Genomic DNA, 16,588 nt, shown 5'->3' on the forward strand with positions numbered 1-16,588 from the left:
AACGCCTGCCTCGAGAGGGTTAAGGTTTTATAATGTCACTAGAAAAATCCTGTATTTATGGCCATGTAATGTTTGTTTATCAGTTCAAAAGGTGGGCTCACACACACACAAAAATATAAATATCTTGTTTTATAGATATTATTGATTGTTTATGTATGTTTAGCATTTTAGGCTCCTATATCAAGCATGACAAACATGCTGGTCTTAACTTACAGCATGTTTGTCCATGATGGGATTTATGATTCTGATTAGCTGGATCAGAGACTACACATATAGTTTGCATTGTTTTTGGGTGGTGTTGATTGCTCCGCCTTGGTCGGGGAATGCGACGGGAGGCTGGATGTCGGGAGCTGAAGCAGGAATAGCTTGTGTCATCGTGACACAAGCTGCTCCAAGGTCGCATCTGTTCCTCACAAAGCAGCTCCCTTTGTAGCATGAGCAATTACAGCAGATCTATTGTTATACGAGGCTTTGCAAATATTTATGAACCACGTTGACAATCTGTGTATTGAATCTGCTGTGTGTTCTTTTTTTCTTTAATGTGATCTTTTTTTGGTTTTGTCTATAATATCTGACTCTTTGATTTCAGTTTTCTGCTTTTGTTTGTAAAATGTGTTTTTACAGGCACCACATAAAAAGTTACTATCATGTACACTGTTGTTTGAGAAGCTAACACTGTTAAACAGGAAATTTTTTACCCAAATGTTTTGTTAATTATAGCTCTGTTTGGCTGTGACTGATTATTTTTACTGATTCTTAGATTCAGATTCAAATGCGCATCGAGAAGGTGAATGTAAGCCTTTGACTTGCACATCTTTTTTTCCACCATATTAATGCATTGCACCAACAGGGTGATTAACAGAACTCATCACCAGTATGCTCGGGCCTAAGTCAGCAGCCTCGCCCTCACCCTGGCTGTAAATCAGAGCACAGACTTACAAACTTACCTCTTCCTTTTTACTCTGTCTTATTTCACTAACTCCTGATGTTGTGCTGTTTATGACTAACTATATTTGTCTCATATTTGTTCATATGTTTTTCCCATCAGTGGTGAATGTTACAGTAATTATTTAGTTTACCTGCATAGTGTATATCACAGTTCTCAAAGGGACACTGCAGTGCAGCTATTTTTGCATTATTACTGATTATAATGAGAGAAAATTGGACACAATTAGTATGATTAGCTTAAGCTATTAGGCAATTATGCCAATTTTCCTTTCAGTTTTTTCTTGCCTGGATGTAATTTGGCAGTTACACAATCCAACATATCATGCAAGTATATATGTATGCTTGACACTGATACAGGTTTTCCCTACCTGATTGAGCTGAGGCAAATTTCAAAATCTGTAAAAAGAAAAAAAATAGCCAAAGATCATAACTTTCATTGTAATTAAAAGCCAAAAAGCCAAAGTGCGAAAAACCCCACTATCATTATAACAGTCACGAACAACCTCGGCTTCTGTATTGAGGTTTAATCGCTGGTTGTGTAACACGAGGAAGGAAAGTAAGTGGGTTTTTACCTAATGGCTTTTCCAGGCTTTTACCAGGTTGATGGTCCAGGAGATTTATGAGGGAGGGCTTAAGTCCTCCAAACAGACGAGCGTCTCAACAAGACAGTCGGGCAGCTTCATGTTGCTCAGGGGGAAGAGAGGAGGAGGTGCGGTCCTGCTTAGCTGTTAGGTATCAACTGCTGCTTCTGGTTGGCTCTGCTAGTTTACTTATAATTAATCACAGACCTTTGTCTTTCTGCTCTTAGTGAGACTTTACAGTTTATTTAAACTGGAAATAACCTTCCTGCTGATACTTGAATGTTAAAAATGTGAGACCACAGCAGTCCTGCAGATGTATAATAACTTAGTTTAACAGCTTAAACTGCTTTTAGAAAGGAAAGTAGGAACTGAAACAAACAGTTTTGTTTGATTAATAATTTGTCTAACTCTTCAAGCTGATATATCAATCATTTGGTGGGACTTATTTGTAAGATTGTAATCTTAACTTTTCTAAATTAGGGTGCATAAAGAACACATTTCTAGATGTCCTTCAACAGTTTTATAGAAGAAAGAATTGCAGCATCACTTCGCTTCTTGATGCTCTTAAATGTTAAAAAAAAACAAAACCCAACAACAACACAAATCCCCCTACATTTTCTTTCCCTTTTTCTTATATTATGTCTTCTTTGTATATTTTGTTTTGAGAGCCATCCATTTTTTTTAACAACTAGAATTGAGCTATCACTTCCTCTTTTTCATATTTTCCCCTGATCAGTTTCAGGTCTTTTAACAGAGCAAACAGCTTCTCAGCTCCTGCCGGCAAAACAATATCTGAGGCACACAGCTGCAGTAAAAGCATGAGAATGGAAACAAGCAGCTTGGAAAAAAGATGTTAATGTGATATCTGGTTTATACAAAATCCCACTTTTTGGCGAGGATCAGTTCCCTGAAAAATCGAGCATGGAGGCCATCTGTTTTAGCAGTTTGGAGTTGTGACTAATGAAATACCACTGACTGGCCAGTAATAAACCTCTGTGATTAGTCCTTTGGTCCTTTTCTTCCCATTTAGAAAGACGAGAAAAAAATGTGGTGAAGGCAGTTTTACAAGCTTGAGCTGACTGAGATTACTGATTGTTAACATGCATTTCCCTTCAAATAAAAATATGAAAGAAGCAAAAACAAGTTGAATTTCATTTGCTGTCTTTGTTAATTTTCCATCGTAAATTGTTGCAGAAGAAAATGCAAAAGTTTCATCCTGGGGAAGGATTCCATCCCTGAATAACAGCAGTTAGACTGATGAAGGTTTGCCTTTAAAGCTTACCCAAGGAAATATTTATATTGTTGGATTTTCCTAACATTTGTTAGTTAAAATAAGTTAATATCTAGTTAGTTAGTTGAAATAATTCAGACTTGTGATGTTTTAAATTTAAAGGTAGGTAAAATTAGTATAAAAATTACTATTAGCTGAAATTCTCAGTGGATAGTCTGATGAAGTAACTTGTTATACTTTGATAGCTTTTCTCTTGGCCTTCATTAAGCTCAATGAGAAAACTGTATTGTTAGATTTTATTTGAACCACCTTATTGTCTACAACCCTTTCTTATTTCAGAATCACTTAGAAACATTGATGGGTTTTGCTCCTCTGCATTTATCCACTTGAGGGTGCCCAGGGTTTTTCCAGAACCTGGTGAACAGTGTCCTCCTGTTTTGTGCCTTGGTGATGGAATGATGTTTAAACCAGAGATAAATATTTTTGTGTTGTTTGTCTTCTGTACAGTATTCTCTGCTCTTCCCGAGCTGCACTTCATCAGCTCAATTATTGGAAATAATCAATTGTTTCGGATTTGAAGAAAAAAAAAACACTCACATGCTGTGGCTTACATTTTTATGCTCATGTTTAATTTCTCAATATTTCCTGATGTTAGATGATACCTCCTGAGGGGAAATCATTAGAAGATTATATGACAATGCATCCGTTTTGAGTTGCAGCACGATTACGATTAATTTGGATCTTTCAGCATCTAAAACAACTCTTTTTCCACTCGTGCGGATATGTGCAGAGGTTTGGGTCGTCAGTAGGTTTGCTCCTCCTAACACACTGTAGCAGTGCAGCGTGCAGCAGTTTGAGGTCAGCCGCTGCAGTCCAGCATCTCCGGTCAGCTTCTTCTTCTTCCCTCAGCCTGAAGCACCTCCGGATTTCCTGCTGGTCCGTTCGTTTTTGGCCTGAAAGCCGATAGAGAGAAAGGGGTGGGGGAGAGAGAGGTATTTTGGCACAACAATCGCGCTGAGCGCTCGCGCTGTTTGGTGGCAGAGTCGCGTGCTGGACACTGAGGGACGATGAGACCTGAAACTCTTCCCAAACTTCTTCTCTGTGTTGCATTTTCACTGCCCAACGCAGTGCAAGTTCAAACAGGTAAGCTCACAGCTCTAAGGTAATCAGAGACACCGTCTTTGAGTATTTAAAGTATTTAAGTGTCATTTTGTCATTTCATATTGCCACATACAAATAACCTTTAAGACTATTCTCGGTTTAGGGGGGTGCAGGAGGTTTTCAGGAGGGGTTAATATAAAGACAGCTAGCTTTAGTGTTGCTGCATGACTTCTTTAGCAAAAATAAGCTGACGCCTTTCCATCTATCATGAAGGTATCCAAGGCCACATAACCTCCAAATATCCCACATGACGTATTTTGCTCTCAGGCTTCCCCTCAAATAGGCAAACAGGATGTGGATTCTCTAAGTTCCTGTTCAGCTGACGAGGACTGTAGTGACCAGGTGTTGATTAGAAAGGATGCTTGCTTTGAAAGCTGCTGTCCTGGCTTTCAGCAGCTTGTCTGCCTGTCACTGCTGTGCAGGCTCTTTGAGGATATTACCTTTCACTTTGACCTCTCAGGTCAGGAAACTTTACGGTGCCAAAAACAAGCTAGCTCTTCTTGGTTACAGCCCCCTCCCCAAGCTTTGTCTGTCTGGTCTATTTTGCCTCCCAGTAAAGATATGAAAGAAGTCAGAACACCAGTACATGCTGAATTCAACTTGTCTCTGTTTGTGTCTCACAACAGCAGTCGCCTAAAGGTGCTTTAGATTGTAGGTGATATGAATAATTACACAAATTGATTGAATTTAAATCCAGTGTGGTGAAGTCAAAATTACAAAAAAAATAATTGTCCAAAAAACTATAGACACAACTATATATATTTAAAAGGAAATGTCTTTATTATCTTTTGAAATGTTTTGCTTGGGAAAGAGCTAAATGTTTACCATTGCCATTAGGTGTTTGCAGTAACATTCAAGTCTAATGGTAGCTGACATGTACCCCAGTGATTTTTGAACAGGCCTATAGAAGTACCCCTCTTTGAAAGTAAAGAGAGGCCATTCATCAGCTTAAAGTATGACCTATGAAGTATGAATTGGTTTTGGAGATTCTGCATTCACAGATGTTTACTGCAGCTGTCCTTGTGTGTGAGGTCAGCAATCCATCAGTGCACCTTGGGAAAATATCTCTCCAAAACTGGACACTATGTCATTTAAACTAGCTACATTTGCAAGGTGGACTTTGCACATACATAATTGTAACCATGCATAACAGTTCATGATGAACTCTGTTTTGTGGGCATCTGGTCTAAACTTCATGAGACAGCAATGCACTGGCTTCTCATCCTACATTGGCTCAAGATGTCCATAGAGTTTAGTGAGTGTGTTATCACCTTTCAAATTCACTTTGAAATGTTTCTGTTAAACACAGGCCAGCTGGAGAGTTGATGTCCACAATGCAACATTTGGCCAGCAGAAAGCTTTCCGTATACAGTATTTGAACATTGCTACTGACAGCCTTGGTGAGAATCCAGTCCTTATGTTGTCTCTCTGGCTGTGCCTTCAGTGCTTCCCCCAGAGTGTGCGCCAGGAGGCCACTCGGTCCTCCAGAACCCCTACCGTAGCACCACCTTCAGCTCCAGCTGGCTGCAGCAGTCGTCCCTGCAGGACTTCATCTGTGACCACTCCCTCACACCGGGCTGGTACCAGTTTCAGATTTTTGACAAGCCAGCGAGTATGCCCACCCAGTGTGTGGAGGTAAATGATGTTTTTGTAAAAGATTTTTCAAAGAGAGTGAGATCTGTTTACAAGTGTTGTGTTTCTTATAAATGAGCTTCCGAGGATGTTGATGCTGTGAGGAACTATTCTATTCTTTTTATCTGACTATAAATTATATTTCCTTCATCTACTATCTTCCCATGGAACTCCATTAATTTGATTTTGTTATTCAAACCATTTAGCTGACTCCTTACATTGTTCGCGTTACACATAGTCCAGTAGTGTTAACATACTATAAGATATGTTAAATGTACATTAGAGGAGGCCTATATGCTCAATTCAAAATCCATATTTTTATTCTTGCATTCTAATAAAGTAGCTTTGTGCGAGTCAAAGTTCAAAATAATCTTTGTTTATGCTTCACTGGGCTTTGGTGCATGAATGTTTATTACCTGCCTCGAAATATCCACTTTTAGTGACATCATAGAGATCCAAGTCAGGAAAACTATATAAAACTAAGCATTTAGAGCAGTTTGAAGGGTGAGCTTCAGGCTCCCAGGGATTACTTGCATGTACACTGGCCTAATTATTTGACATATCGTCTTTATGAGCAACAGTCATTGTTTAGAAATTTATAGATATTATGTAAGGTCAATCATAAAAACTGCATATAAGTCAAGTGCACAATCTTTTTTCACATTGTATAGAACTGAGGTAAATCAGCTTTATTAAAAGACTGCAGCTAAAACTCCAAAATAATTAGCTGCATTTGAGAATTTCCAATAAAAACTTCAAATATACCAATGAGAAGCTGTAAAAACACTCAAACTGTCCCCATATCCATCTACTGCAAGTAATTAACTGAACTTAGTTTAGGTTTGCTGAATTGTAACCTTTCTATTTCTCTATCAGCTTCTATAATTTGTTAAAACATTGATTGTTCTAACTTTGAGGCTTGAATTCTAGATGAAAGTCATTTTTTTAACCAATGTAGGAATTTTTCACCAAGTGTTAGAACAATTTCACAGGTATACTGCACAAATTCAGTCACTTATTGTCACCTCTATTAAAGGTCATAAAAAATAAAATAGAATTGCTTCCATCTTATTTCTTTGTTTTATATTCATGTGATAAACTTAAATTTATATGTATATAAATTATATGCTTGTTTAATTACAAATATAACCTGATAAGACGTGAAAGCCCTTGAGACCCCATCCATGTCCTCATGAGGGGAAACTCTGAGGTAGCCTGCCTGTCATGCGAGTTGTGTGTTTGTGTGTATACACATATTTATGAAGGAGAATGAAAGGAGAGTTGGAATATGTCTCATGTGTTGTGGTTGGCCTGCTGTGAGCCTGCAGGATCCATCTAAAGTGTCACCCTCTCAGCCTCCTGCTTTCCCGGGGCATCGCTGCTCTCCCTGGGTGATGGATAACTACGGGAGTGGGCGGAGGAAGGAAGAGAGGATTGCTGTGAACATGTGTTACATAACAAGGCGGTGTCTTTTTGATGATGTTAGCAAATAAAGAGTTAGATATATCAAAGCCAAGAACCTTTTAAGGAGAACCAGGGTATAATCTGTAATGTTATCAGATATCTTCTTTTGGACATTTTCTAAATTATTCAGTTGCAAAGTTATTTAAACCATTTCACTCATTGATTGATTTCAATTTTGGTGTCTGTGGATGTTTCAAACTTAGGTTTTCAGGGCATGTATGGCAGTACTGTGCTTACTTTCTGGCATTTGTTGTTTTTAGTAGAAAATTTTTATTTCTCTTTATTCCAAAATAGCTTTTACTGGTTTTCCTCCATTCTGGAGGATTTGTTTTGTGAAAAAAATGACCATAATACATCCATACATACTGATTCCCCCTCCCCCCTCTGTTTCCAAACATCTAGGTAAACCACTGTGGGACTCAGGCCCCAGTGTGGCTGTCTCTGGGTGAGGGTGAGTCCCTGCCGGGGCCGCTGGAGGTCAGGCAGTTGACAGCCTGCGCTGCATGGCAGTTTTTCTCGAGCAGCAGCAAAGAGTGCTGCATGTTTCGCATCCCAGTCACTGTCCGAAACTGTGGAGACTTCTATGTTTACCTGCTCCAGCCCACACAGGGTTGCATGGGTTACTGTGCACAGGGTAAGTAACAGTAATTACTGTATAACTGTAATGTAAAGCATGATTCTTATGCTGATACACTGCTCAAAAAATCAAGGAAAGACTCAATCATAGCAGCATAACAGGAATTCAGTTTAGTATTAGTGGCCGTATGATGCTTAAAGAACAGGGAACGGATGCTGGATGCTGCATAGCTGGAGGCTTTTTGTGTGAAGTTTGTTCTCCTTGTGCCTTCGTGGCTTCTCTTTCTCTTTCCACAGTCCACAGACATCATTTCTCAGTCTAAATTTGCTGTAGCTGTGAATGTGTACTGTCTCTCGCCCAGTGTCAGCTGGCACAGGCATCACTGTCCTTTGATTTCTACATTACGTGCTAATTTATAATGAAAAATGAAAAGGGGAAGAAATGAAATGTGGAAGCAAGGATGTATATATAAAGCGCAAAAACATAATCGTTTTGAAGTCATGCTAGTTTATAATTATCTGTTATAAATCTCCTGTCTCCTGAACAGAGATGTCAGACACTTTGCCCACATCATCGCTGCTCTGCGGTCCTGGTGAGGTGAACGTCGGTGGATCGTGTAAAAGTGAGGACCCCGCTGTTGTGTTTTTATGGCTCTCGCTTGTCTCCTCATGTTAGATTAAATACCAAAACACTTTGGAGGTCATATGGTCAGGAACACACCTCTCCTCTTAATGACCTGAGTCCGTGTCCCGCTGTCCTCTGCTCCCGGTCTCCAGTAGTGCCTCAGATTGTGAATTATGCCAAGCCAGGCTTCAGGAAGTAGAGGTAGAAATTAGGGAGAGAAATAATTACAGACTACTGAAAATGTTCGTTAGTGTGCTTCAAAAACCAGTATAAAGCTCAGATTTCTGATAATTAAGAGAATTTAGCATTGCTAAATTAATTCATCTTCCTGTTTAATTCTTTGCTGTTGTGGGATGGCTGTTGTTCTTGCCTTGAAGAACTCGCACCCAACAGGCATCCCATGTAAATAATGGAGCACATAGAATACCAGTGCATACTTTTGTCTTAGTCTATTTAGCCTTGATTTCTTTAAATCAACTGTCTTCTGATTGGCTGCCCTTCATAACAGCAGATTTAAAGAATAAGTGGGTGTGTCTTCTATATCTGAGATGACACATGGCGTATGTTCAAAAATATTTAAAATTAGAGAATGATGATAAAAATGTGGATAGAAGTACCTCCACATTTTTCAGAGGACCTTAAAAGTGCCCATTAGGCCGCAAAAACATGTCTCGTCTTTCTGCTCCTCCCCCAACAGCTAATCAGCCCCAGACTCCGTCAGTGCCAGTGGTCGTCTCAGAGGTGACAGGTAACACCGTCTACCTGAAGTGCAGCTTTGAGAGCAGGTCTAACAGCTCCCTGGGTTATGTGGTGGCCTGGTCCCGCCTCTCACCTGAGGGCCGGAAGGAGGAGCTCAAACAGGAGACCACAATCCAGACCTTCGCCTTTATCGAGCTCGACGGCTTCAACCTCCGATTAGGAGACAAGGTGTGCATGTGGGTGAACTAGTCCTTTAAAGAGCATAGTGGGACTGCTGTTTAGCCACTCTGTGTTAGAGGGAGTTTTTTAAAAACCAAATCTCAAAATGATTCAAAAATCTAACAAAGTATGTCTTCAGAAACTGTTCAGCAGGTTTTTGCTGGGTGGGCTTCTCTTATTTTTTGAGAATTTATGCAACCTTCCACTCATCAGTCTTCTGCAAATAAGATCTGCTATATAAACAAAGACGAGGTTCCTGGATTTCTAAGGCAGCAGGGACTGAAGGAATTACTGATGCCTGTCAGCATGTCATTTAATTTTACTGTGAGCTGCTCATGTGTTTAACTGGGCCAAAAGCCTTCGACACAGTCAGGAGTTTTTCTCTGCTTTTATTTCCTATCTCTACTCTCCTTTATTCAATTCATTTTTTCTTTATTACCATAACATTTGCTTAGTGTGGTGCTGTCAAGGCCTGTTGTATGAAGACTATGACATAATACCCTTAAAATAAGGAAAGAGTGCCTGGAAATTGCAATATAGCACACTATATTAAATACTTCATCTTTAAAAATAAACTAAAATGGAAGTAATATATGTACATCTCCCTCCCTCTGGTTCAGATTTACTGCTCCAGCTCCAGTTTCTTCTTGGACTCGCCCAGTGTCCGGGGTATTTCGGTGGAAAGTCAGGAGTTCTTTGCTGGGATCAGGGTAAATAATATTTATCTGACATTTATATTTGTGATCTCTCTTTCTATTTTTTTTGTTGATCATTAGTCTGCAGACATGTACAGGTTTAGACATAAGTTACAGTGTTTTGAGCTTTTTGTCCTGTGAGGTAGTCTGACTCTAGCGTCAAGGAAGGTGTTAGGTGAGCAGACTCGGCAGACATTTGGGTTCCCATAGATGAGCGAATTATTTACAGTGAAACTTAACAAAACTCCCCCAAATTAACTTAAGTAACAAAAGTCAAACACAGCAACACAACTCAGCTCTCCTCCCTTCTCTGAATCAAGCAGAGACTGACTATATATAAGGCTATCAAGTTCTTTTCAATTAGTCTAGCCAATACCACTAGCTTGAGCTGAGGAATCTAAAACTCAACACAAATGACTGAGAATTAAATAAAGCTCCCCACTCTTCTGATTAACACATTTATACAACTAAATGGCCTAAATAAGAAAAAATATTCAGCAAAACCTTTTGTAGGGGAAGCATTCCTATGATAAAAGAAAGCCCTCCTCTTTGTTTAACCTGCTGATGTCAGACATGACATCATCAGTACTTTAAAAATCAGGAAATGCTGGGCGGGCCTTTCCCCACACCTGACCTACATGAAGACTGAAAACAGAATAACAGAACAACAATGTTACTTTGACAATACCAAATCATAGCAAATAAATATATAGAGAGAATAATGTGCAAAAAGTCAACACTTCTGGGACAAGTGGAGAGGATTACAACTGCTCATCCACTTTGTCACATGTCCATGTAAATAAAAATCAAGAGACGTGTACACAGACATAAAACATATTAAAAAAGAGAAGATTATGCTTTCATTTAGATTTTGGTTGTTGTTTTGACTCAGATCACTTAAATATCAGCTTATCGTAACTGTCTTCTTCTAGATGAGTTGTGGATAAACACTCGGTTTAAAAGACCTGACCACCCTCTCTTTCTAAAATCATGTTTTGTGCAGTTAAGACCAGAGGCGAGCAGTGTATCTGAGGATGGCAGATTGTATGAGATGGTGGTCGAGAGCACGGTTCCTCTTCCATGTCCAGAAGGGTCTCCAGCTTCTGCAGAGCAGTGCACTCTGTCCCTGCAGCTCAGCACAACAAGTGAAGGTGACCTGGTTGATCTGTAAATAATGACAGTGTGTACTGTTGCTTTCTAATAGCACAGGCTGTACTGTAGGCAGTTTACAGGGAACATTAATGCAGATTTTATGCTTAAAATGCATTTTTAAACAGCAGGTTATTAACTTGCAGTAATTTCTTAAATGATCCAATATGTGGATTTGATTATTAAATATAGCATATGATGCCATGTTAATTCAATGCTGTGCAGTGAGCCTAACAAATAAAAAGATATGATATATATAGTAATTTGATTACTTTTTGCAATACTTAAAAGGTATTGTACCTGTATGATGTTGTATAACATTTAAATATAAATATTTTTTATAAAAATATTAAATTACCCACTGAAACATATTCACAAATGCATTTCAGGTTGATGTCACATAAAACTATTTTACAGCTGTGATCTAGTAAACCGTTTGTTCTTGTGTTCAGAGATGCTAAATATGCTGTGCCTCTTTTTTTTTGTGATCAGTGAAGGGCTGCTCCCTCCCTCAATATATGTGCATAAGAATAATTAAATCAGTGTTTGGAGAAGCTTTAATTGTGGTGTAAGGCATATTTAATCAAATTTACTATGCTTCATTTATTTCAGCCCATAGGAAAGTCTCCACCACTTTTTTATGTATGAATCTGTAGAAATAAATGAAAGGAGAAGGGGCTGATTACATGTTAATAAATCTTTGTAAATGTCTCTAACAGCAGGACCATTTAAATGCTGTGTTATTGCTATTTAGCTATAAAGAAATGTCTGTGCAGTACTTTTTTGGTGTTCTTTAATCCTTCAAATGAAGTGAAAATAACTCCTTGTATTGCAGAGGATGGTTTGCTGGGTGCAGATCTGTCCCTGTCTTCCTGTGTCGTGGATCTGTCTCAGGGTGCCTGTCGCGAGGGCATTTGTAGCCGGGCTGTGATCCACTTCAGTCCTGTAACCGACTTTGTTAAAGATGGCAACAGGACAACTGAGATCACTGTTAAACCCATCATCACACAAAACTTTCTTTGGAATGGATACTCACCAAAACCTGTCCAGGTGAACACGTCAAACTATTAAACTCACACTCCCTCACCTCATCATGTATAATTTATTTTAAGAAAGAATGAAATTGATTTCTATATTTCAGATAACGGTTACGGATGTTCCCTCAGCCTACTGCTACTCCTTCACTGATCCTCACATAATCACATTTGATGGCAGGTACTTTAATTCAGTTAATAAGGAAGCTTAATCTGTATTAAGTTTTAAATTGTCCATAATAAAAGATGAGCTTTCTTTCTCGTTTTTGCACCATACAGATACTATGACAACTCCCAAATAGGCACCTTTGTCCTGTATAAGAGCAGCTTTTGGCCTTTCGAGGTCCACGTCCGTCAGTGGGAGTGCGGCAGCGTTGTGCATGCCGCCTCGTGTGTGTGCGGATTCGTGGCGAGGGACGGGGGAAATGTTATTGCTTTTGACATGTGCAATGGGGAAATGGGTGAAACCAAGCCTCAGCTGACTGTGAAGAACAGAGACTTGAGTAAGAGCGGCATTCGGATCACAGAGTCCTACCAAGGACGCAAAGTCACTGTGAGTGAAAATGAGTTCACAAGCTAAATAATTTCACAATTTAAGCTACCTGGTAAACTTCTTGCCTTTCTTGGTTTTTAAAGTTATATTTTCTTTTGTCAATATTTGACTTTTTGCAGATGACTTTTTCTTCTGGAGCATTTGTTCGTGCTGATGTATCTGACTGGGGAATGAGTCTGACACTGAGAGCCCCCATTTCCGACTGGAGGCACACTGAGGGTCTGTGTGGGACCTATGATGGACAATCAGACAATGACTTCCACTTAGCAGGGGGCGCCAAACTGGAGGATCTACATGCTTTTATCTCCGAATGGAGGTCAGGCATTCATGTTCTAATTGCTGTAAGCAATAACAGCTTATAAGCTACGTAGTGCTCTAGCTATGCAGGAAGAAGAAATCCCCAATCTATATATACAGCTCCATATATCAAATGCTTTCCTATAAGTTTTTTTTCTTAAATAGGCCTGTCCACTCATTTTCAACCCATTTTTCACACATTGAAAGGCAATGTTTGACCATGAATATTGCCAAAACTATTAAAGACCCACTGTGGGATTGTATTTAGTAGTATTGGTTTAGGTTAGAGAATGTATGTTTGGATTATTTCACTTGGACTTCACGTCCCAAAGGCTTAAATAAACAGCTGCAGCCAGCAGGGACCACAATACTGATATTGCCACTATGAACAATTTATTACGACCATGCAGAAAAACAGTTAGCAACATTTGTTACCTCTTTACTGACATTGTTTCCTTCTCTCTCAGGTTACCCCCAGGCAATAGCCTGTTTGACACTGTGCCATCCCATATTAGTACACTGAACTCCCGCAGGCACTGTACCTGCCAGGAAGAGATGCCCCGCTTCTCATCTCCCAGAGCCCCGTCTCAGCCAACTAGCTCATCCGACCCCAGCTGCTCTAATCATGGCAACATGGGTTTCCCCAGTGTCATCCCAACTCTGGACGTCACATCCGAGTACATCACCTCTGTGGAACTACTCAGTGAAAATGAAAGAGAGCCACTTCCTTCGAGAGCCTCAAGAGTTTCAACCTCAGCCTATCAACAACCCAGAGGCAGGCGCAGTGCCCAGCGTTTCATTTCTAACTCCCCACATCAAAGTCTCAGCCAGTCTGATCTGGAAGGCGTTACCTACTTTTTCCCAGAAGACCACGAACCTGCAGTTCAGCCAGAATCTCCCCTAACGTGGCCCACACCCTCTGGCCTCACCGAGCAGCAGGCCCAGGCCCAGTGCCGGCAGACTGTGGCAAACTCGAGCATAGTGATGGGTTGCAGGCACCTGCTGAAAGAATTAATAGTTAACCATGCCGTGACCATGTGTGTTACTGACCTACAGCTAAAGGACGAGCAGTCGTGGTTGAATGCGACTATACCGCTGCTGGAGAACGAGTGTGAGAGGAGGCTGCTGGAGGAGGGGGAGGGAGAAGAGAAGTACCAGGATGCTGTGGCCATCCTGAAGTGTCCAAATCTTTGCAACGGGAACGGCCAGTGCTCAAACTGGGGTTGTGTCTGCTTCCCAGGATTTAGCTCCTATGACTGCAGTGTGCTTTCTGGTAACATATATCCACATGAAGACACTTACATATAGTAGACAGATCTTAGTATTGTGATAATGCTGTACTCCCACAACATGATAATGTAAGGTATCCCTATGTTTATAGCGTAGTTGTAATATAGTTATTAGTTACATACATTAATCTTCCATTGGATGTCCATGATGACAGACTTATGATCGTCAGACATGTGGTTTATGATTTGGACTGAACCCCCAAGGGTAACATTTCATGTTCATCTGCACTTTTTGTTAATGTTGTGAAGACCAGATCCCAGAGATCACTACGCTGCAGAAGGATGGTCTATGCGATGTCCGTCAGGGAAACTGCACCACCGTCAACATCCATGGTCAAGGCTTCAAGGACTCCTACGAGCTCAAGTGTGAGTTTGTTAAAGAAAAGGTAATTTTCCTGCTTCTCTTTTCCTTTTATTCCTTAGTTGATGTACATCTTTTTTTCTGTAGTACCACCTTACAAAATAGCACAATATACCTTTTCCCTGTCTCTTCTGCTCAGATTTGCAGACTGTTCAGTTTTCACTAGCAAAATGACAAAATAAGTTCAGTTCAATTCAATTTAATTTAATTTATCCAGTGCCAAATCACAACAACAGTCACCTCAGTGCGCTTTATATTGTAAGGTAGACCCTACAATAATACATACAGAAAAAAACAATCATATGACCCCCGATGAGCAAGCACACTGGCAACAGGGGGAAGGAAAAACTCCCTTTTAACAGGAAGAAACCTCCGGCAGAACCAGGCTTAGGGAGGGGCGGCCATCTGCTGTGACCGGTTGGGGTGACAAAGGGAAGACAGGACAAAAGACATGCTGTAGAAGAGAGACAGAGATTACAAGAAGAGATTACACCAACCTGTAACTGAGTGATCAGGTTTCCCTTTGACCAAAGACTAATCACAGAGATCTTTAACTGAATTAATAACATGAAGTCCAGTTTGTTTCCCTGAGTCTAATCAGGAAGTGAGACACATTCATGTCCTTTGTATTAAACTGACATTAACAAGCTAACCATAGTGTGCATGGATGTAATCAATGTAATTTTATGTAAGATGTATAAGATGTATCAAGCTGTAAACACAACAATGGCACTGGAACAGTTGCTTGTTAACACATCCACATATGTAGTGCAAGTCCAATAATACGTCACCTTTTGGCATCTTACCATACGTTTAAAAGATGTGATATTTGTCTTTAAATGTACTGGTGAATATTGCTGCACAATAAAAAAAAAGCTGCACATTTTGATGACTGTAATAATGCGAATTATAGCCAGATGTTGCAGAATTCGGCTGACCTCTATCAGTAGATTTTTTTTTTTATACATTTATACCAAGTTAATGTTGTTTTCATCTTTTTATCCATTCATCTGTTTTTTTTCTACATTACCATACTACCTCACACATCCTATCATGTTCTACCTTAGTTCTTCTTCCCCTATTTGTCTCATTTTTAGTTTGTGGATGGGGAGTGGGTTCTGGACGAGCCTCTGTTTGTGTTGGCCACCTTTCTGAATGACACGGCTTTGGAGTGCCAGCTCCCCCTGGAGGACAGCTGGGTTTCTGCAGGTGTGGACTTGGAAACAGTGACAAACAGACCACTGGCCCGCTGGCAAATTAAAGTAAGTCATGTTTCCAGGCATTTTATGAAGAGCACACTGTGAAATTAGACATTTCATTAGGTCCTGCCTACCCATTTCAAACTCATCTTCTGCCTCTCTTACAGCATTTGTTTGTCATTTCCTCTCATGCTCCTGTCCGCTTCTCAAAACTAATGATAAATATGAACCTATACGCTTATTTTCTGACATATATAACAATCTAACAATGCATCAGCAGCAAATTTGCAGTAGGATGTTTAAATTGCATGGATGCAGTAATAGAAAGCGTGCACTGAGTGCAGCTGGAGGTTTTTCTCCAATTTCTGTTTGGCTTAGAAAGGAAAATGAACCCAGTGGAATAAAAAAATAGTTGAGTTACACAACTGACAAATATGTTTCCACAGTTACGTTTAGTGAAAACGTATTACAGAGTACTTTAGCATTTACACTACAGTGAGATCACAGAAGATGTTATTCTTAGTCTACACTGGAAATATTTATTTTTCCATTCAGACCAAAAGCCTTTTTTTTCCAGGGAGCTCATCGTATTATTCAGACCACTGTTTGTCTGCATTTCCACTGCAGTGAAGATCTACTAAGATTAGACCAATTAGTCCACTGACTCATCTGTTTGTACTCACTTTTCTGTTCTTTGTGTCAGGGTGACCGGTGCAAAGACAAATACACACACATTCTCACACTCACAGTACTCGTAGGAGACACGGTGAAAGCCAGTTCTTTTGGCTGCAAAATCCTGACAATGCAGTGCATACCTGCAGGAATGTACGGGTGCATTGGTTAGTGCTTTCAAATGTAATGGCTTTGATTGGAAA

The 16,588-nt window shown here is 39.9% G+C and overlaps 1 protein-coding gene across 1 annotated transcript in view; it reads left to right on the top strand.

The window, feature by feature from the left end:
- vwde (von Willebrand factor D and EGF domains) overlaps nt 1-16,588 on the top strand; it is a 34,840-nt gene that overhangs the window by 4,054 nt on the left and 14,198 nt on the right. Inside the window, exons 2-14 of the mRNA XM_087847975.1 lie at nt 5,366-5,556; nt 7,420-7,651; nt 8,142-8,216; nt 8,916-9,145; nt 9,757-9,846; nt 10,835-10,982; nt 11,816-12,030; nt 12,122-12,195; nt 12,294-12,567; nt 12,687-12,883; nt 13,332-14,137; nt 14,403-14,539; nt 15,612-15,776. Coding sequence (XP_087704101.1) covers nt 5,366-5,556; nt 7,420-7,651; nt 8,142-8,216; nt 8,916-9,145; nt 9,757-9,846; nt 10,835-10,982; nt 11,816-12,030; nt 12,122-12,195; nt 12,294-12,567; nt 12,687-12,883; nt 13,332-14,137; nt 14,403-14,539; nt 15,612-15,776 — 2,834 coding nt within the window. The remainder of the gene's footprint in view (nt 1-5,365; nt 5,557-7,419; nt 7,652-8,141; nt 8,217-8,915; nt 9,146-9,756; nt 9,847-10,834; nt 10,983-11,815; nt 12,031-12,121; nt 12,196-12,293; nt 12,568-12,686; nt 12,884-13,331; nt 14,138-14,402; nt 14,540-15,611; nt 15,777-16,588) is intronic.

This window comes from Neolamprologus brichardi, chromosome 11 (assembly GCF_056152115.1).
Source record: "Neolamprologus brichardi isolate AB-2024 chromosome 11, ASM5615211v1, whole genome shotgun sequence".
NCBI lineage: Eukaryota > Metazoa > Chordata > Actinopteri > Cichliformes > Cichlidae > Neolamprologus > Neolamprologus brichardi.